This window comes from Nuphar pumila, chromosome 3, assembly GCF_984573655.1.
Source record: "Nuphar pumila chromosome 3, dmNupPumi1.hap1.1, whole genome shotgun sequence".
Lineage (NCBI taxonomy): Eukaryota > Viridiplantae > Streptophyta > Magnoliopsida > Nymphaeales > Nymphaeaceae > Nuphar > Nuphar pumila.
In genome coordinates this window covers 145,930,631-145,947,250 of record NC_143251.1, presented here as the reverse complement: position 1 = coordinate 145,947,250, position 16,620 = coordinate 145,930,631, and the positions used below count along the sequence as shown (strand labels likewise).

Genomic DNA, 16,620 nt, shown 5'->3' with positions numbered 1-16,620 from the left:
TAACCATGCCCAGCTGCACCAGCACCTGTACCCTTATCACAATGTGTGACACAGATACTTCGGTTTTCCAGAAATACCCATATTACATAAATGGAGATAATTATTAATGGGATATATATGTCTGAGGAGTTCCTGTGTACAGTCATGTCTTTTTTGTAATCTAAAACATCTTTTCTAATTGAGGAATTGCTGGTTGATAAGAGTACCACATCTTCATAAATCTCTCTGTGAACTTGATGAAGAGCATCTGCTGGCACATATATGTATTTTACTTTATTATCTGAAATACATACCATGTTTTGTTAAGTGAGAAAAGATGATCTAAATAAGTCAGGCTTGCCTTCAGTGCACTTAAGTCACTCTGCTGGAAGCTTACAAGGGACACACACTTCAGTTATCAGTGGCTTAGATGCCCACATGATGATTCTAGATCATCCTCAAAGTCAGATAATGTGTGATAGCTTGACTTTCAATTATATATATATATATAGTCATCAAATTTCATGACATTAAAAACGGTATTTTTGATTTTCTGAAAAAATAAAAAGGGGAAATATTGTGATGGATTCAAAATAAATTCAAATAAAAAATATTTCAATATCATCATGATATTTTCCAAGAAATCAGTTATTAATTTTTGATTTATTTTTTTTATTTTAGAAACCACATATTTTCTCTAGAAAATCCACTTATTTTTAATTTTTCACAAATAAAACCTTTCATATATTTATATATATAGGGAAAAATGGGCTCGGATCCGGTCCCTGTGTTCAGCATGATTGATTTACTATAAATCGACACTTGGATCATGAATTTTGGATAGAAAAAATGGTATTTGGAGCCTCGACAATTTATGAAAATTGTACGATGTTGATTTTGAAACTTATAAAACCTATCCATTCATCAGAATCAAATCCTCCAAGAACTGATTCCTATAAAAACAAGCATATAGATCACATCTGTACCATCAGAATTAAAAAAACAACAACCAAAATCTAGTAGAACGTCCATTGGGGAGGTTTGGGAGGGTTTTCCATTGGAGAGTTTTTCATTTCCCTATATATATGTGCATGTATATGTGTATACATGCATGCATGTATGTATGGAAATAATTATCCAAGTACATACAAATTGTTGATGTGCACATCCTTTGACAGGTGATAACATGTTTGCAAATCCTATGGTGATTTGATGCATTAATTTGTCACCAGTCATTGCATTTGATTAAATTTTATTAAGTGAACACATTAGAAAATATATTGCATTCCCAAAGCGCAATTTGCAGATTTGTTTTTTGCTTGTTAAATTACTTAGTATGGTGATAATTAATGTTTGGAACTACCATGGTGTTTTCAAATTTATGAGTCAGTGGTGAACTTGTTAAATGTCCCTAAATTGTTGTTGAAGCTAACACCCCAATCGTGTTCACTTATGCCAACATTGTTGGATTATGGATGTTAACAAGTTGCCCCCTTGCCCCTAAAAAATTCTGAAATACTATTTTGGTTCCTTACATTATTGTCACCATAAGGGTATTGTTAGTTATGCTTTGGGAATCCAAGACATGTTTTAATATGTTCTCTTTATAAATGTACTACAATTTCTTTGCTTTTGACAATTGATAAATGAAATCATTGTGGGAATTCAAAAAGTGTGAGAGGTACCGTTTTTTTTTCCGAAAAGAACAAAATTTCTGTGAAAATAAAAAGCAGGTGCACTAGCATATATAGAAAGCAAAGCACAATGAAAGTCACCAACTTCAGGGTCCCAATGTTAAGGTTCGAATCCAATAAATCTCCCACGTTAGACCATTTGGTCATTGGCACATGCTCGCACATCCCTTTGAATTGCAAGTTGGATACAGGAGTTTCCATTGAATATCCTGCGTCTCTCTCTAGCCAAATACACCGCTATGATGACAGCAGCCACTGTCTCCAAAATAAAACACCATTTGCTGCTGCCTGGAAGTCTAGGGAGCCCCAATAGCAACTGCCTAATGGCCAAGCCTGACAGAAGAGGTTGTGATAGAAAGGGCACATTCCTAGCAAATGTTCAGTGGATTCCTCACTTGCATTGCATGACACAACATAGGCTCGCCAACTGAAGACCTTTTTTTTTTCAGATTGCACTGAGTATTGATCCTATCCTAGGAGGCTAACCATGCAAATAACTGTGTTCTGAGGGATGGGTTGAACTGTAAATAGCATAATTAGGGAAGGGTTGCAGAGTTGGCTCAGGTTGAGCACAATAACAAGAAGCGGTTATCTGAAGTATCATACTTCCATGAAAAGGAATCATTATGTTCAGTTGGACTTATTGTGGAGATCTCTTCCATTAGAACCAACCAATCCTCAATGTTTTTATCCTTCAAATTTCTTCTAAAGTCAATATACCATCCACTTATTCAATCACAACATTCACAGATTCTAATTTTATTGTTCCTTGCCAGACAATAGAGTCTAGGGAGTAGCTCAGCAAAGGAAGACGAGCCCCACCATTTATTGTTCCAAAAGGATATTTTGTGCTTATTACCCAACGTGCGTTCCAGTGCTTTGGTGCCTCTATATAAAAATAAGGGTGATATACAAGATTGCACAAACTATCGTGGTATAAAAATCATGAGTCATACTATGAAACTTTGGGAGAGAGTGATTGAGTCTAGGTTAAGGAAGGTTGTCATGATATCGGAGAATCAATTTGGTTTTATGCCTGGAAGATCAACTATGGAAGCTATACATCTTCTTAGACAACTTATCGAGAGAAATAGAGAGAGGAATAAAGATTTGCATATGGTTTTTATTGATTTAGAGAAGGCATACGATAGAGTACCTAGGGACGTTCTCTGGCGGACAATAATGAAGAAAAGTGTTTTTCTCAAGTACATTAAAATAATTAAAGATATGTATGAAGGAGTAGTAACCAATGTCCGCACTTGTGGAGGGGTGACAACCAATTTTCCTATAACGGTTGGGTTACATCAAGGATCTGCTTTAAGCCCTTTCCTATTTGCTATAGTGATGGATGAGCTTACGAGATCAATTCAAGAAAATGTGCCGTGGTGTATATTGTTTGCTGATGATATTGTTTTGATTGATGAGTCTAGAGCTGGGGTTAATGCTAAGTTAGAATTATGGAGACAGACATTGGAAGCAAGAGGTTTTAAGTTGAGTAAGAGTAAGACAGAATACATGGAATGTCGGTTTAGTAAGCAACGAAGTAATGATGAGAGTGTAGTGAAGCTTGGTGAGCAAGAAATACCGGTGGATGATTGTTTCAAATATTTGGGATCTATCATTCAAAAGTATGGAGAAATTGATGGAGATGTAAATCATAGGATAAAGGTTGGGTGGATGAAATAGAAAAGTGCAACTGGAGTGTTGTGCGATCGTCGAATGCCATTGCGGTTGAAGGGAAAGTTTTATAGGACGACTATTAGGCCTGCTTTACTATATGGTACGGAATGTTGGGCTGCCAAGAGACATCATATTAAAAAAATGAGTGTAGCTGAGATGCGTATGCTGAGATGGATTTGTGGAAATACAATAAAAGATAAGATTCAGAACGAGGAGATACGTAAGAAGGTAGGCGTTGCACCCATTGAAAATAAGATGAGAGAGAATCGTTTACGGTGGTTTGGACATATTCGGCGAAGGCCTAATGATGCTCCAGTTAGAAGGATGGAGAAATGGGAAAATATATTAGTTAAAAGAGGTCGGGGTAGGCCTAGGAAGACATGGATGGAGGTGATAGGAAATGATATGAATGCTTTGAACCTCACCAAGGACATGGCATTGGATAGAAATGATTGGAGGAGAAGGATTCATGTGGAAGACCCATAATGATTTTCTTTTTTGGTTCATATCGCCGACCCCAATTATTTTGGGATGAAGGCGTAGTTGTTGTTGTTGTTGTTGTTGTACCCAACGTTCGTTCCAGTGCTTGAGTGAAAATTCTGAGACTGTTAACCCATCCTTCATGATAGCTAAACCACTTTTCCAACTGCTCTTTATGCTCCGCGATGTGCGTTCCAGTGCTTGAGTGAAAATTCTGAGACTGTTAATCCATCCTTCATGATAGCTAAACCACTTTTCCAACTGCTCTTTATGCTCCACTTTCATGGCTCAGAGCTGATCCCATATTTAGCTCTAAAAAGAAGGGTCCAAGGTTTCTGTTCATTGCAAACTGGCACTACAACTGTACTAGTGATGCCATATCAACATTCATTATTATTACCATTCAGTAGAGGCCATCAACTGTGACACAGCTTGCATTTGATGCTTCTTTTTTAACATTATATACTGCTTTGCTAATTTTCAGGGGTCCTTCCTATGGTAGTAGAGGCAGGGTGGTTCTTGATTTTAAAGAAAATGCGTCCTCCAAAGTTGGTGTTAGATTTGATAAACCAGTTCCAGAGGGGAATGACCTTGGTGGTCATTGTGAGCAAAGTCATGGTTTCTTCTGCTCTGGTGGGTTCTTCTTTTGCGGATGTCATCTGGTTATTGCTTGACTTTTCTTGAAGATTATCTTTTTCATTTCAGATATAACATTGATGCTATATGTTTACTTGGATACTGATTTGATCATTTTTACTTCTGTCTTGCAGCTGATTTTCTACATCTAGAAAATCCTGTTGGTGAAGAAATTGACAAGCTTGCCATCAGTGGATTGTTTGAGGTATTCATGCTGTCCTAACTCGAATCAGTCAATCTTTCAGGTCTTTTTGATTTTTTCTTGTTTGCTGACATCTAAGCTACTCTTAATTTCACAGGTTGTCTCCAGTGAAAGTAAAAATGGTCCCCTGATACTATTTTTGAAAGAGATCGAGAAATCTTTGGTTGTTAATTCAGATTCATGTACCACTCTCAAGAACAAGCTTGAAAAGTTGCCAGACAATGTAGTTGTGATTGGGTCACACACACAAATAGACAATCGTAAGGAGAAGGTAATGTACTCTATTTTGTATCATTCAGCTTTAGCTGTCTGCAGTGCCTAAGAAAGTGTGACTATGAATGATTGTGGTAACAAATTTATTTCAGTACAGGTAATGCTTGTAAATGTATTGATTTGTTGTTGCCAGGTGGGGTTAGACCGTTAGACTGAAAACGAACCATTTGTGCTTTATGACATGACTTCATTTCTATCTTTTTTTTTTCAGTCACATCCTGGTGGTCTTCTTTTCACGAAATTTGGAGGCAATCAAACGGCTCTATTTGACTTTGGTTTTTCGGTATGCATGATATCAGTCTTTTTAGTACCTTGGCTCTCATGTTAAATATATCTTACTTTTATGTGTCTCTGCTTTTTGTGTCAATCCTATATGTGGTCATCAGTCTGTTTGACATTTGATATTTCATTTTTCTTCTGTGGTCTATTTGGGTGCCATGGAAACAGAGGCTGATAAAGTGCTTCATGCCTAATTGGTGTTTCTACTTCTATAAAAAATATGTTTAGTTGAAATTTAGGGAATGTTGCTTGCTGGTTCCCCCATCCCTTTCTTTTGCATGTCCTCTTGTGAAGGGGAAATAAAGTTAGTCCTGATCATGCTCATCTGGTCCTCCTTGGTCCATGTCTTCAAATGGTTAACATAGGTCAAATTTAGCCATTATGCGGATGGTCTGTTAAAATACATGTACACACACACACACACACACACACACACACACACATATATATATATATATATATATATATATATATACCCGATAGGGGTATTTTAGACTTTTTACACAGTTCTAAAAACAACTATTTTTATAATTTCTTCTTTTCTTTCTTTTCTTTTCTTTTTTGATCTTTGTAGCTTGCATTGGGGTCCCAACATAGAGTCGTTGGGGACCCCAACGACTCCATGCGGGAGCCACCAATGCTCTCTCATGTGTATATATAGGGGACTTCACCCCTTGTAAATCTCAAGCATTCTATGCTCTCTCTCTAATAAATATTTTCTTATGTTCTTATAGCCTTTTTTAGGCTTTTGTATTGTCCCTTGTGGACTTCTCATTTGTGCACCTTAGTGCTTGTCCATTATTGGACTTTGTGAATGCATTAACATTCTTTGTTTTCATTTCCGCATACTTAATTACATGGTATCAGAGCAAGGTTGTGTTCTTGTTAAAACTATTGTTAGTTTTTTCTCAAGATTCTCTTTTACTCTTTTTTGCTTACCCTCTCTCTAAAGTCAATATGGAGGGTGGGCACAAGATTGATCTTTCGTTTAAGCTAAACAGCACCAACTACATGATGTGGGCATCCACAATGGAGAACAACTTCAAGGGTAAAAAGTTTTGGGGATACGTGATGGGCACCGTTCCGGAACCACAACTTTAATTCACCAAAATGGAAGGAAAGCAAGAAAAAGCATTGGAAGGAAATGCGCACATTAAAGCTATTGAAGATTACCAATCCAAGATTGAGGATTGGGAAAGTATCAAGAGAAAAACAATGGAATCCGTATAGGAATTTGGTGGCTTAGAGTCCTCCATCCATGGAACGGAACAGAGAAATGTTCATGTCCCACACCAACATCAAATAACCACCTAATCCCTCAAGAGCCACGCATACATGGATGCGTTCGGCCCTCTTGACTTCATGTTGAAACCCTCTATATTTTTCAAGAGAAACAGAAATATGGGGTGGTCGGCTTCACCTTGGTTATCCGGAGAGGATGGAGGAGAAGCTACGGTGGATTCGGAAGGGCTCCACAAAAATGGTGGAGGTCACACCCCATACGGCTAAGGGAGAGAGAGAGATGAGAAAGAGAGAAAGAGTTCCAAAACTCGCCAACTCAAGGAAATGCTTTCTCTTTCTTTGACTAAAAGCTTTTATATGCTAATGCTAAAGCACCAACGGCTAGGATTAAAGCTGAGGGAGATGAGTGGCTGGGGTCAAACACGCCCCTCCCAAAATCGCCCAACTCCACCCTTCTTTTTTAAAAAAATGTTTTTTGCAAGGGTGCCATGGGGCTGCCGCCCCATGCACCCAATGAGGCTCAACCACCCTCATTATGGCTCTTCCTTGGAAAGAGCCATAGGGATTTCATAAATCCCATGTGGCGCAGCCCCATGCTGATTGCTTGGAGGGGCGCCCCACCTTCATGATGGTGCTCCTTGCATCATCATGAAGTCGCCTACTATGGGTAGGGCCAATCGTGGCCCTTCGTTTAAAAACATCTTCTAGATCTTACAAAAATGCCATTACCCCAGCTGGTCAACTTGACTAGCTGGTCTTCGTGGCTAAAGACGTCCACACTTGCCAAGGATGGTCCACCATGGGCTTGGTCAACCCTCCCCAAGTCGCCCCTAACTCAAAACGGGATAATGCTTCATGATTAAATTTTTATTTATGATTAATGATAATAATAAAAATATCACCATATATTTTTATTTTAAATTCCTCATTACGGTCAAATTTTCAAGCCTTTCCCAAGAAAGATATCATCTCTCACAAAATTTACTCGCGTTATGACTCGTATACTATCGATATGCATTTTCCAGTAATTCACATGCACTGACGAGGTTTTTTCCTCGTTTGGGTCTCAAATTCGGGGACAAACTAAATATATACATTATGAATTTACCCTTAAAATTTTAGAAGTTAATTCATTACGGATTTCCCTCAATCGCTATTTACATTTTACTTAGCGATTTTCAGACTTGATATATCCATATAGGTACAGAAATGAGAAATTCTCTAAATCGCACAAGAAATCTCATACACTAAAACACTTCACATTTTATTACTTTAAAAATATCATAGACCTTACAACATTTCTAAAGAAAACAAAGTTCAATTTCTGAAGAAATCATGAGATTTTGAAAGATTGATTTTTGATAAAATCCTAATGACTTTGAGAAAATCGATTTCTTAGAGCTTTGAAACTTGAAATTGAGGATGTTAAGACTTTATGCAAAAATCCTTGCATGGTTTATGAATAACGTAAAGCTAAAGATTTGCGCCAACATGGCCAAATTTCGCAAATCAAACGAGGCATGGTTCTTCTTGAAAGGTATGTATACTGAAAAAGACCTCGCAAGGAAATTTTTTCTTCAAACTATTTTAGCACTCTTAGTCCCTTGTAGGATGACTTATCTCTACTAGAACCCAAGTGGGTGGGTATCTAGTGAAGATGTTGAACTTAGAAGAGAACAAATGGAAAAAGAGCACTTTTTCCAATTTTTACACGGGCTTAGGCTCGAATATGAATAAGTTAGATCTTCTCTCCTCCATGGATCTATGCCTCTTCCCCTAGAGGATGCAGTTGCCGAAATATGTCAAGATAAAACTCGTCTCGGCATGATTAAGGGCGGAGATGAAGTCTTGGCCTTGTCTAAACCTGTTAATCATGTTAAGATTTACCAACCTCCACACTTTGGGAGACAAAATGGATATAATGAAAACTATAGAAAAGCCATTTGCTATCATTGCCAAGAACTGAGACACGTAAGGCCAAATTGTCCCAAGTTAAATGAAGCTCCTCAAAACAAGGTTGCTTCTGTTGAAGAAACTACACCAAAGAAGGAAGAATCAACCAAAGGAAATGATTCATTTTCTCTTACTCAACTATCGGAGGCACTACAAACCCTACTCAAATCATCATCTAGATCAGGTGATGTAATTGCCTCTTCCTCTCCTCCAGGTATGTCTTCTTGGATCCTTGATTCATGAGCCTCTTTTTATATGACACCTCTTTGAAAATGGTCTATTTGAATTATGCTCTAATTCAAAAACCTCTTATGTTTCAACTGCCGATGAAACATCTTTATAAATTAAAAGTATGAGAACCTTAAACTCTTCTAAAAACTTTTTCGTGCCAAATGTTAGACTTGTTCCACAACTAAATCTAAATCTTCTTTATGTTTCTCAAATATTCGATCATGGATGTGGAATCTCCTTCTTATTTAAGGGTTGCTTCTTGTAGGATCTTCGGTCCAGGAAGCTGATTGGGCAAGGCCATAGGAGGGAGATCTCTACTACATGAACTTTTTGAACCTTCCTACAAACTCTTTTTGTAATTACGTCCAAGATAAAAATATTGAAACTTGGCATAAAAGACTTGGACATCCAAGTTTCTCTAAGATGTATTATTTTTCCTTTGGGAAAAAATGTTGTAATGAAAAGAATTTTTCTTGTAAGGATTGTATTTTTGGGAAAATAAAATCTACTCATTTTTCAAATAGAACATTTGTTTCTAAAAGGCTTTTTGAATTAGTTCATTCGGATGTTTGGGGACCTTCTCCTGTAATATCAAAAGGAGGATACTCATATTATGTGAAATTTATTGATGATTTTACTCGATATGTATGGATATACTTTCTTAATTTGAAATCCGATGTCTTCTCATTTTTAAAAAAAATTCATATGATTGTTAAAAATCAATTCTTAAGCAACATCTCCATCCTTAGATCCGATTTGGGTGGTGAGTATTTATCAAATGAGTTTCAAAATCACTTAGAAACCAATGAAATTTGTTATCAAAGATCATGTCCTAAAACCCCTCAACAAAACAGATTAGCCGAAAGGAAACATAGGCACATCTTGGAAACCACTGGGACACTACTTATTTATAAGGAAATTCCAAAAAATTTTTTGGGCCGAAGTCACACTAACAACAACCTATTTGATAAATAGAATGACCTCTTCATCTTTACAAAATATATCTCCTTATGAAAAAGTATTTTAAAGAATACTCGACTTTAATAGATTAAGAATTTTTGGGTGTAAGTGCTTTGTGCTTTTTCATAAAAAGGATAAATTTTCCCCCAAAGCTATCGAATGTGTATTCTTAGGCTACGGAGAAAACCAAAAAGGATATAGATGTTTTGATAAAAAAATAACAAACTATATGTTTCAAAAGATGAAACTTTTTTAGAAAATGAAAGTGGATTTGAGAAGACCAAAGACTAATGAATTTGAATATACTTTTTTGTTTGATCTCTTGCCACAAGGAGAGCTAGTCTCTAATGATGAATCTTTGAATGACAAAGAGGATGTCTCCTTAAATATTAATGAAAATGAAAATGAAAATACTGAGGAGAGAATACATATAAGTGACGACATTATTAATAGACCTATACAAACTTATACCCGACGTGATAAAAAAAATCCTATAAATGCTTTGAAAAAATATTCCCAAGGTTCAAATCTTGAGGTAGCTTCTCTTAGGAGATCTAGTCGTGTCTCCAATCCTCCAAATAGGTTTGTATCCTGTGACACTTTAACACCAAAATATAGGTCATGCCTAATTGCATTACATTCATTTCATGAACCATCTCATTATAACGAAGCAAAAAATCTTCTCCAATGGATTGAAGCCATGAATTTAGAACTTAGCGCTCTTGAAAAAGCCAAAACTTGGGAGATAACTTCGTTACCAATAGGTAAGAAACCTATAGGATGTAGATGGATCTTAAAAGTTAAGATTAAGAGTGATGGGTCTTTAGAATGTTGTAAATCAAGTTTAGTAGCGAAGGCATATTCTCAAGAATATGGTATTGACTATGAAGAAACATTTTGCCCCTGTTGCTAGAATGACTAGTGTTAGGATCCTCATGGCCGTTGCATGCATCAAACAAATGACCCATTTACCAACTAGATATAAAAAATGCTTTCTTGAATGGTGAATTAAGTGAAGAAGTTTACATGGATCCTCGGTCGGGGATTTGCATTGAGAATAAAAAAACTCTTAAACTTAAAAAAGCCTAAGCCTTATTTGGGTTTTCGTTCATGTTATATTGGTACTGCTCTTTTTGTGAAAAAGGTACATGATCTATGGTGGTTATTCTTCTACTTTATGTAGATGATATGATTATCACTGGAAGTGATAAGCAGAGAATTCATGATATTAAAATAATTAAAAAAAAAAAATTTGATATGTCTAATCTAAGATTCTTAAGCTATTTTTTAAGTATAGAAGTTGCATACTCTCCAAGAGGGTATATTCTTTCTCAAATGAAACTTGCAGCTGACATTTGTATTAAGTTTGGTATCTCAGATGAGAAGAAGACAAAGACCCCTGAAGTCATTAATGTTAAATTGAGACTAAAAGATGGGACTCTGCTCGAAGATCCTACTCTTTACTGTCAACTTGTTGGATCTCTTACATACTTATCCACCACTCGGCCAGACATAGCTCATGCAGTTCACTCAATCAGTCAACTTTAACATGCTCCTACCACTGTGCACATGAGTGCAGTCTTAAGAATCATTAGATATATCAAGAACACAATAACCAATGGAGTTTTTCTTTCCTTATCCTCTTCATTTGATTTGTTTGCTTATATTGATGCTGATTGGGGAGAAAATCTAATGATAGAGTCTCAACTACTGGTTTTTGTGTGTTTTTAGGTGACTCAATGATCTCATGAAGATGCAAGAAGTAACATAAAGTATCACTATCCTTAACTGAAGCGGAATATCAGGCAATGACTACTACAACAATGGAGCTCGTATGGCTTCAAAGTCTTCTCAATGATATGGGCATCGTCACACCCTCAAAGATGTGCTGTGATAACAAAAGTGCCATTTACATTACAAGCAACCACACCTTTCACGAGCGGACTAAGCATATTGAGATGGACTGTCACTATGTACGTGATGAATATCTAAAAGAAACTATTACGTTGTCATATGTCACATCAGAATATCAGTTCGCGAACTTCTTCACCAAAGCTCTTCCTGCTCTTTGTTTTATTTTTCTTTTAAACAAACTTTCGGTTATCTTCTCGTAAAGTTAAGGGAGGGTGTTAAAATACATGTACTAACATATATATATACACACACACACACACACACACACACCTGATAGGAGTATTTTAGACTTTTTACATAGTTGTTCTAGAAACCACTAATTGTATATTTTCTTCTTTTCTTTTTATTTATTTATTTTTCCTTTTCTTTTTTGATCTTTGTAGCTTGCATTGGGGGTCCTAACAGAGAGTCGTTGCCCCCCCAACGACTCCATGTGGGAGCTCCCAATGCGGCTCCCAACGACTCCATGTTTGAGCCCCCAATGCTCTCTCATGTGTATATATAGGGGACTTCATCCCTTGTAAATCTCAAGCATTCTATGCTCTCTCTAATAAATATTTTCTTATTTTCTTATGTTCTTATAGCCTTTTTAGGCTTTTGTATTGTCCCTTGTGGACTTTTCATTTGTGCACCTTAGTGCTTGTCCATTATTGGACTTTTTGAATGCATTAGCATTCTTTGTTTTCATTTCCACATACTTCATTACATGGTCGACCAACTCTTATTATTTTGAATTCTGCCAGTGTGGTTGGTTGATCAATCATTGTATTTGGATAGTTCAATTGGATAGACTATTTTGATTGTTATAAATCTAATTGATAATTGATTCCATGTTGAATTAGTTTATATTGGCCTTACACCCATAATCTGTCATATTTGTTATTTACTTGTTTTTATACTGTATAGGCTGCTTAAGCTTTTGATTGTTGTGTACTCCCTTTTTTTTGGATTTTAGATGATTCTTACTGGTAGCATTTCCGCTGTTCTATGCGCAACTTGTTACTATGCTATATCCATAGTCACAAATATCAGTCTTGTCTATATCTCAGCAAGCCAAATTCTCGGAATAATATAGGCTTAGTTGATATCTCAAGAAAATCTTGGTGTTTAAAAAATAGAAGATATAAAATAATAAAAATAAACAAGAAAATAACATGTTTTGATAATGAGGTACACATATAATAAAAGAAATAACTAAAATATATGCATGAAATAAGAAAAACTTATTTAAGATTGTAAGTATAAGTAGCTGAAAATATCATGATATTATTGCGATAATATCTGTAAAATTAAATTTGAAAATGTCACCTTTTTTTCCTTTTAAATAGTTTTCCAAAAAAAAGCTATATAGCCCAAGGTTGTAAGTAGCGTATCGTTACTCGTATCGGTCGGGCCAATAGTAACACCATATCTTATCGTAATTTTTTAATATATATTTTTTAAAAAATATAAAAGAATCAGAAAAATTAGTAAAAATTCTAAAAAAATCATATCACATCAAATAATGATGAATTGCACAAAATACAACCATAAAATCACATATGAAGCATTTATGTCTCTATGAGCTGCAACAAGAACTGTTGAGATGTGCCTTGAATTCCATGTTACAACCCTGACACATCACTTGAAGAAAACCATATTGAGGAAAATTTTGGAAGTGGAATCAGAGTAGCAATGGGGCACTCAAGTAATGAGTGAAAACCGATTGAAAATCGAGTGAAACTATTGCCATAATATTTTTGTTTATGTAGTATGAAAGTATGAGTCTTGTGGCATGTTCTTAATTTACAAGATATTTAATATTTTGCATTGTTCTTGTTAGAAAGTTGCACAATGGAATAAACACGAATGAGAGAGGGAGATTCGAGAAGAAAACAAGCACACACAATGACATGCGATTTACGTGGTTCAGCCAAAGGCCTACTTCCACGGACGGCGAAAGAGTAGAGATTTTCACTATGTCAAAAAAGGGAGATTACAAAGATAGATGATGACTTTCTTCTGCAAAAACACCCTAAAGCTGCACAAAACACCCAAACTCAGAAAATAGGTTAGCTTAACAAGAAAACCCTAAAGGAGTATTTATAGGACCTTGTTACAAACGGATCGGGTCCTAACGACGTGGAGCTTGATTTCTACCTTAATATAAATCTTTAATTTTTGCCGTTGTAGGGGGTTAGCCCGCAACCCCCTCCCTCCAGGCAATTTTTTTTGGAGAGTGGCTTTGTAATTTTACTCATAATAAAGATTTTTTTTTTACTTTAACCCATTTTCTTGAGTGAAAAATGGTGGAAATGCATTTTTTTATCTTAAACCACTTTTTGGGTGAAAAAGCGGTTAAAATGCACTTCTAATGGCCTCTAGACAAATGGAGGAGTTGGTCCTCAAAAAGTATTTAAGACTCAAAATGAAAAAAAAATATTTTTTGACCTTTTCAAAGTGCGCCGAAGGTGTATTGCAAGGTTTTAAAACCCGTGACTTGGAACTCGACTCGTTCTTTATTGACTCGTGACTCGGTGGGTCAACTCGGTGACTCAAACCAGGTTTTGTTAACTTTTGATTTTAAAAGAAAAACAATATATAATTTGTCTCAAACCATGTTTTTCAGTAAACATATAGTCTAAAGAGTTGACAATAAAAAATTGCAAGTTCAAAGTAGAAAAAGTACAAACTTCTTCATAACAAGGTCACATGGAAAGATCAAGTTACATGAAGAAACTTCTTCATAACAAGCATGTCTTTGGTATTCAATGAAGGCCCCATGTAACTGAGTCTAGAAACATACTTAAACTCAAGTTTCTAAATAGAATGGTTTAGGAATTTCAGCTAAACTTCTCCAGAAGACACCCTAGCTTCTGTTAGCTTTCATTTCTAGTGATCTCACCTCATTGAGAACAACACATCATCTTGCATAAAAAGCAGATTGAATTAGTTGCAACAAGGTAAAACAACAATAAGAGAATGAATCACCAGAAGAAATTCCAATTATGACCAAGGGAAATGTTGTCACATGGATACTTGTACAAGCATACTGTACAAGATCAGCACAACTGGTATGATATGGGTGTTTCTGTCAAAAAATAAGGATGACAGGGTACAAATTGTTATGCACAGGTGTGATACAGACTTTGTACAAAAATGTATTTTTATATACAATGAAGGATTTGATATGTGTTCATAAAACAACACTCAAAGGCACCCAACACCAGAACATGAATTACAAGCACCGATACGTGTATGCTTCACTTTTTTGTTAGATCCTCGAATCAATTTTTTTGCCAATATGTTTAATCAACACATAAAGATTGATAGATTATTGTATCTTTGAACTGGTTTGTCTTGTAATTTATTATTTATTATTAAACTGTTATTTTAAAATACCCAAAAAATCAAATTTCAAATATCCCAGAACTCGGCCGAGTCAGACCGAGTCAGGCCGAGTCAAGTTTACCCTGCTGGGTTGACTCGCTGGAGGGCCGAGCCGAGCCGAGTCAACCAAGTCACCGAGTTGACTCGGCAAGTTTTAAAACCATGGTGTATCGTACGATATGCACTGAATCGTACGATACAATACGATACAGGGGTGTATCGTACGATACACACTCGTATCGCGATACGAGTGTGTATTGCGTCATAAGCAACAAAAGTAACGCTATGTATCGTACCATATTGTACGATACGACACGATACAAACAACCTTGATATAGCTGATATTTTCAATATATCGGTGTTATCTGTGCCTATTGTTATATCATATGATAGTAATGCAATCCCTGAACATGTGGATGTGTAGCTTTTCTCAATTCCATGTGTTTAAATGTGTAAAAAAAACACTATTGTCTATTTTACTTGTTTCCCCTTCTCCAAATGATGGTGCCATTGGAATTTTCGGTCATATGTTTCCTATATTTGTCCAAATATTTGGGAAGCTTTTATATCTAAAACAATGTTGGTAATTTGTTGCTGTTCAGTTCATCATCATCATCATAAGGCTTGCCTAGATATGTCTCTTCATAGCCATAATTAAAGGATGCTGTTTATGCATGGGTCTTTTTTGTGCTTGTTAATCCGTATGAGTTTATTTTCTATATTTCACATTTGTTGTTGTGAATTGTATGCAGGATAACTTCAGCAGGCTCCATGAGAGAGGGAAAGAACTGCCAAAGGTGATGAAGTTATTGTCTAAACTTTTTCCTAATAAAGTGACTATTCAAAGTCCACAGGTATGTGCATTGTACAGGCCTCACTATCATTATTTGCTTCGCTTTGCTATTACCTTTTAGTTGATAAGGTAGGGTTTTGGCAGGATGAAAATGTACTGTCAGATTGGAAGCAACAGTTGGAGAGGGATGTTGAAACCTTAAAAGCACAGTCAAACCTTTCAAACATTCGTTCTGTAAGTATATTTGCATACCTATGTCTTCTGGTGATGTTTTTTAGCCTTGAATGTAAAAAATTCATTCTGCTGTGTGGGTGAACTGCTTTTTTATTTTGCACTGTGTGGGCTGAAGCTCAACGTTCAGTCTAGCAAATGTGTCAGTATTCCTTCCAGTTGACCTCTGATGGAAATAGCTGATTGGTTCAATAATTCAGGGATATCATTTAATCACTGACACTTTCTGCAATTTCATATCCTCATTTAAACTAATGGTTGTGTATTAAAATGTGGTGACAGTGGTCTCTTGCACAGTTTATATTTTTCTTGGTTTACTACGTATTCTTTTTTTTTTCTGGTTTCTGTGTCAGGATTTGTCCGTTTTAACACTAAGGATCTGGTTAACTGTTGCTTCACAAAATTGAAATATAGACTTGCATTGGCTCGCACAGTTTGAAACAAGTTGACAAAGTCATGTTTGCTCGAGTCTGCCAGGTTGGATTTATTTCACTTCTGATTTAATTTTTGGAAACTTTTCACCCTCAGGTGATATCTTCTACATTTGTGCATATTCGAGTGATATTGTGATGATAAAAAAAGAAATTTAAAAAAAGAAATTTGGATCGTTGCTATGACAAATTATGAGAAATTGAGAGCTAAAACGTGAATTGTTCTTTTAATGATTGAGTTTTCGCATGTAGAACAACTTGTTTATTTATTCA

At 35.9% G+C, this 16,620-nt stretch overlaps 1 protein-coding gene across 4 annotated transcripts in view; it reads left to right on the top strand.

Annotated features, from left to right (window-relative positions):
* The window catches only part of LOC149844302 (uncharacterized), a 111,699-nt gene that overhangs the window by 57,354 nt on the left and 37,725 nt on the right, over positions 1-16,620 (top strand). For all 4 annotated transcript variants that reach the window (XM_090000489.1, XM_090000487.1, XM_090000485.1 and 1 more), the window contains 6 exons: positions 4,318-4,466; positions 4,604-4,674; positions 4,769-4,942; positions 5,156-5,227; positions 15,645-15,746; positions 15,830-15,919. In XM_090000489.1, coding sequence (XP_089856615.1) covers positions 4,318-4,466; positions 4,604-4,674; positions 4,769-4,942; positions 5,156-5,227; positions 15,645-15,746; positions 15,830-15,919 — 658 coding nt within the window. The remainder of the gene's footprint in view (positions 1-4,317; positions 4,467-4,603; positions 4,675-4,768; positions 4,943-5,155; positions 5,228-15,644; positions 15,747-15,829; positions 15,920-16,620) is intronic.